This window comes from Hylobates moloch, unplaced genomic scaffold, assembly GCF_009828535.3.
Source record: "Hylobates moloch isolate HMO894 unplaced genomic scaffold, HMol_V3 SCAFFOLD_19, whole genome shotgun sequence".
NCBI classification, from domain to species: Eukaryota; Metazoa; Chordata; class Mammalia; order Primates; family Hylobatidae; genus Hylobates; species Hylobates moloch.
The window spans coordinates 48,230,949-48,235,486 of NW_026652294.1; the positions used below are offsets into that span (position 1 = coordinate 48,230,949).

Consider the following 4,538-nt stretch of genomic DNA (forward strand, 5'->3'; position numbering starts at 1 on the left):
TATAATATTCTCTGAAGACCTTAATCCAATGAGCCGAGTAATTGACTTGGTAGCAAACTCATAGAAAGGACATTAGAAGCCAAAAGGAGGTAGAGTATGTCCCAGTACAATAACCAGCCTCTGATCTCAAGGAAGAAAGAACAGAGCTGCAGGTGACAAGTGTGCGCCTCAAATCACCAAAGTGAGAGTGGAAGGAGCACCCACCAGTCCCTCGGAGGCGATCCCTAAGACCGGTGAGAATGGCTTCGAAAAATGTGATTGTCCTCAACCCCACAGTCTTGAGCCTAACAGGAGATCTCAAAGCCTGAACGACACCACTTTAGGATCAACAGCAGATCTGTGACTTTCCACGGCAGACACACAGAACCCTAGAGTTAGTCGAGGTTGGACATAGGAAGGGCTTCCAAACACACAGAGAAAACCATGGATCCTAAATCATAAAGGGAGGTTCCTTAAAAGAAGCAAGATGATTGTGAGATTATCATCAGCTTTTTTTTTTTTTCTCTTGATACAGAATCTCACTCTGTCACCCAGGCTGGAGTGCAGTGGCGCCATCTCAGTTCGCTACAACCTCCACCTGCCAGGTTCAAGCAATTCCCTGCCACAGCCTCCTGAGTAGCTGGGATTACAGGCGCCTACCACCATGCTTGGCTAATTTTTGTATTTTTAGTAGAGACGGGATTTCACCATCTTGGCCAGTTTGGTCTTAAACTCCTGACCTAATGATCCGCCCACCTTGGCCTCCCAAAGTGGTGCGATTACAGGCGTGAGCCAACGCGCCCGACCTATCCTGAGCCATTTGAGGCTGACGCTAGAGGTACAAAGCCGAGCCTCAGGCCGGGCGCGGTGGCTCACGCTTGTAATCCCAGCACTTTGGGAGGCCGAGGCGGGCGGATCACGAGGTCAGGAGATCGAGACCAAGGTGAAACCCTGTCTCTAGTAAAAATACAAAAAAAATTAGCCGGGCGTGGTGGCGGGCGCCTGTAGTCCCAGCTACTCGGAGAGGCTGAGGCAGGAGAATGGCGTGAACCCAGGAGGCGGAGCTTGCAGTGAGCCGAGATTGCGCCACTGCACTCCAGCCTGGGTGACAGAGCGAGACTCCATCTCAAAAAAAAAAAAAAAAAAAAAGCCCAGCCTCTCCCCACTGGCCATGTGGAGGCTCTTGCTGGGTAGTCTCTCAGCCTGCAGGAGCCAGGGATCTGGCCTCAAGTGATGCCCCAACAGTAGGCGACTTCCCAGTACTGTCAGGAGAATCCCAAGTCTAATTCGAAGTTGATTTTTTACTAGCAATGAATGATGGATGTGGTCTCCATTGCTCAAGGGAAGATCTAGACTAGAGAAAAGGATCATCAACTTCTACCCACACCTGCGTGCCTCAGTTCTTCCCTCTGGTCCATGGTTGCCATGGTAACCCCTTATAAAGGTGTTTCCCCAGGGGTCCCTAGAGTTCTCTGAGTCACTATAACTCTGGGGTCAACAGAAGTGGAGAGGTGAGAGGAGACACTCTCCTGCCCTGGCTGGTCCCTTGTGCTCCTGGCAGTAATCTGTCTGGGAAGCCTGGCCACCCCTGTGCCCACATACGGAGTTATGCAGTGGTGCCCAGATAGAGCCCCTGCCGCCCTCCTTCCTAAGGGAGGCTTCCCTTAGGACTGGCTGAAAATCCACATCTAAGTCCCCAGCACTGGCTAAAAGGCCATGTCATGGGGGCTCCCTGTCCCAGCTGACACTGGAGGAAGGATGGTGGGGGAAGCAGAAAACTACGTGGAGCTCAGGTACCCTCTTCCATTCCCACCTGGCTCCTCCTCTTTGCTGGTGCTGGAAGGAGCAGGGGAAAGTGGTGTCTCCACCCTGCCTTGGCCCTATATTTCTCAGATCTAGTATTATTCATGATACCTTTTTGGATCTTCACAAAGGCCTGCCTGGAGAACAGCCCACAGCACAGTGACCTCCCAGCAGATGATGAGTCTGGGGTGCTGGTCTGGTAATGTTTCAGGAATGATGGCACAAAAAGGAGCTCTGTCTTCTGCTCTGGAAGTGGGGAGATGGCAGGGCCCCAGCATTCACATCCTAGGCCACAGGGGCGTGGGTTTTCAATGTTGGTTGCCAACACCACAGCCAACTACTTCTAGAAGCATTTGCTTGTTTGCTTGCTTGTGTTTCTACAGCGTCAGGTGCTAGATGCTCCTAACTCAGGGTGGGGGAAGATTTCAGTGCCAGAAAGGGTGTTCTTTCCTGCTCTCATCTCTGGGGGCGTCTGATGCTTGTGACCTCCAGATATGGAAATAGCCCCAACCCTGGGGAAATAGCCCCAACCCAGGAGACAGGAGGCTCAGTCCTTGCCTTCTCTGCCTTCGCCTTGTCCTGCTATGAGGTTTCCACAAGGCACCCCATGCCACTGGGCCATTCTCATCTGGGAATTGAGAAAGAACAATCTGCCCCTTATGGAGAGAAAAAATGAGGCAAAGGGTCCCTTGTGTTGGGGGCAGGATCCCTGCACTCAGAGAGATTTAGAAGCTGAAATAACTGGGTTGAGAGCAGTGGCTCACGTCAGTAATCTCAGTACTTTGGGAGGCCAGGGAGGGTGGATCACCTAAAGTCAAGAATTCGAGACCATCCCGGCCAACATAGTGAAACCCAGTCTCTACTAAAAAAAAGTACAAAACTTAGCCTGGCATAGTGGTGGGCGCCTGTAATCCAAGCTACTAGGGAGGCTGAGGGGGGAGAATCACTTGAACCCAGGAGGTGGAGGTTGCAGTGAGGCAACATCATGCCACTGCACTCCAACCTGGGTGACAGAATGAGACTCCATCAAAAACAAGGAAGGAAGGAAGGAAGGAAGGAAGGAAGGAAGGAAGGAAGGAAGGAAGGAAGGAAGACAGAAAAAAAGAAAGAAAAAAGAAAGAAAGAAAGAAAGAGAAAAGGAAAGAAAGAATCTAAAATAAATAAATAACTGAGTAGCACCACACCACCTGCTCTGGAGAAAGGACTTTTGTTGTTGTTGTTGTTGTTGTTGTTGTTGTTGTTGTTGTTGTTGTTGTTGTTGAAATGGAGTCTCACTCTGTCGCCCAGGCTGGAGTGCAGTGGCGTGGCACGATCTAGATTCACAGCAACCTCTGCGTCCTGGGTTCAAGCGATTCTACCTCCTCACCCTCCCGAGTAACTGGGATTACAGGCTTGCGCCACCACACCCAGCTACTTTTGTATTTTTAATAGAGATGGAGTTTTGCCATGTTGGCTAGTCTGACCTTGAACTCCTGACCTCAAGTGATCCACCCTTCTCAGCCTCCTAAAGTGCTGGGATTACAGGCAGGAGCCACCGTGCCTGGCCTGGAGAAAGGACTTTAAATGACGCAACGTGGGAAAAGCAAAGTTGTGGAGATCTGCTGCCCTGGCTGAGGTAGCTCATGCAGTCAGTCTCTCTGAGCCTCAGTCTCCTGATGTGTGAAATGAGATAATAACCACACCTCCTCCACAAGGCACGTAAGTGGCAGGTCAGACGTGAGAATGCACAGGCAGGCCCTTGGCAACTGGATAAGCTCTACACAGGTCTGGAAAGGAGGAGGAGAAAAAAGAGGACGGGCTTCCATGGCTGGATAGGGCATCTGTCGGCGTGATGTGTTCTCAGTTCCAAAGCTGGGGAAGAGACTCAAATCTTCAAGAGCTCTTCTAACTTTGAGATTCTCTGATGGTTTCAGGGCTATGGGAGGAAGGGCTTGTGGTCCGTGTCTGTTCCCGGGATTTCGGTTTCTTGGTTTGTATCTCTGCTGCAGGTCCAGGGAGCTGGGACAATACCTTGAGTCTGGGTTCTTTGTCCCCAGGGACCTGGGGGAGCCACCCCCCGCCCCTCGCCTCCCCCTCAAAGCTCAGGGAAAGGAAAGATCAAACTGTTGGATTGGTTCCCTCTAGTGGTCAGTGTTAGCACTGCACCCAGCTGCCTCAGGTGGGCCCAGGAGTGGTCAGCAAAAGTGGAATTCAGGAGTGAATGGTGCTCAGAACCCCCACAATCTATTGGCTGTGCTTGGCCCCTTTTCCCAACACACACATTCTGTCTGGTGGGCTGAGGTTAAACATGCGGGGAGGAGGAAAGGAACAGGATAGAGAGTGGGATGGGGTTGGTAGGGGTCTCAAGGACTGGCTATCCTGACATCCTTCCCCGCGTTCAGGTTGGCCACGATGGTCTGCTGCCAGAGGGCATCACCTGACCCTTAAACAGCAGACAAGTGGGGTGGTGTCTCTGGCTGACACTCTGTGCACAACCCTCACAACGCTGGTGAGGGTGGGAAGGGAAAGATGACAAGCCAGGGGGCATGATCCCGGCATGTGTGGGAGGAGCTTCTAAATTATCCATTAGCACAAGCCCGTCAGTGGCCCCAGGCCTAAACGTGCAGAGAAACAGGTGGGGAGAAGCAGCGAGAGAGAAGGGGCCAGGGCATAAAAAGGGCCCACAAGAGACCAGCTCCAGGATCCCAAGGCCCAACTCCCCAAACCACTCAGGGTCCTGTGGACAGCTCACCTAGCTGCAATGGCTGCAGGTAAGC

At 52.0% G+C, this 4,538-nt stretch overlaps 1 protein-coding gene across 1 annotated transcript in view; it reads right to left on the reverse strand.

Annotated features, from left to right (window-relative positions):
• Positions 1-4,124: 4,124 nt before the first annotated feature.
• Positions 4,125-4,538, reverse strand: part of LOC116458381 (intercellular adhesion molecule 5) — a 19,308-nt gene continuing 18,894 nt past the window's right edge. Inside the window, 1 exon segment of the mRNA XM_032137999.2 lies at positions 4,125-4,204. Coding sequence (XP_031993890.2) covers positions 4,125-4,204 — 80 coding nt within the window.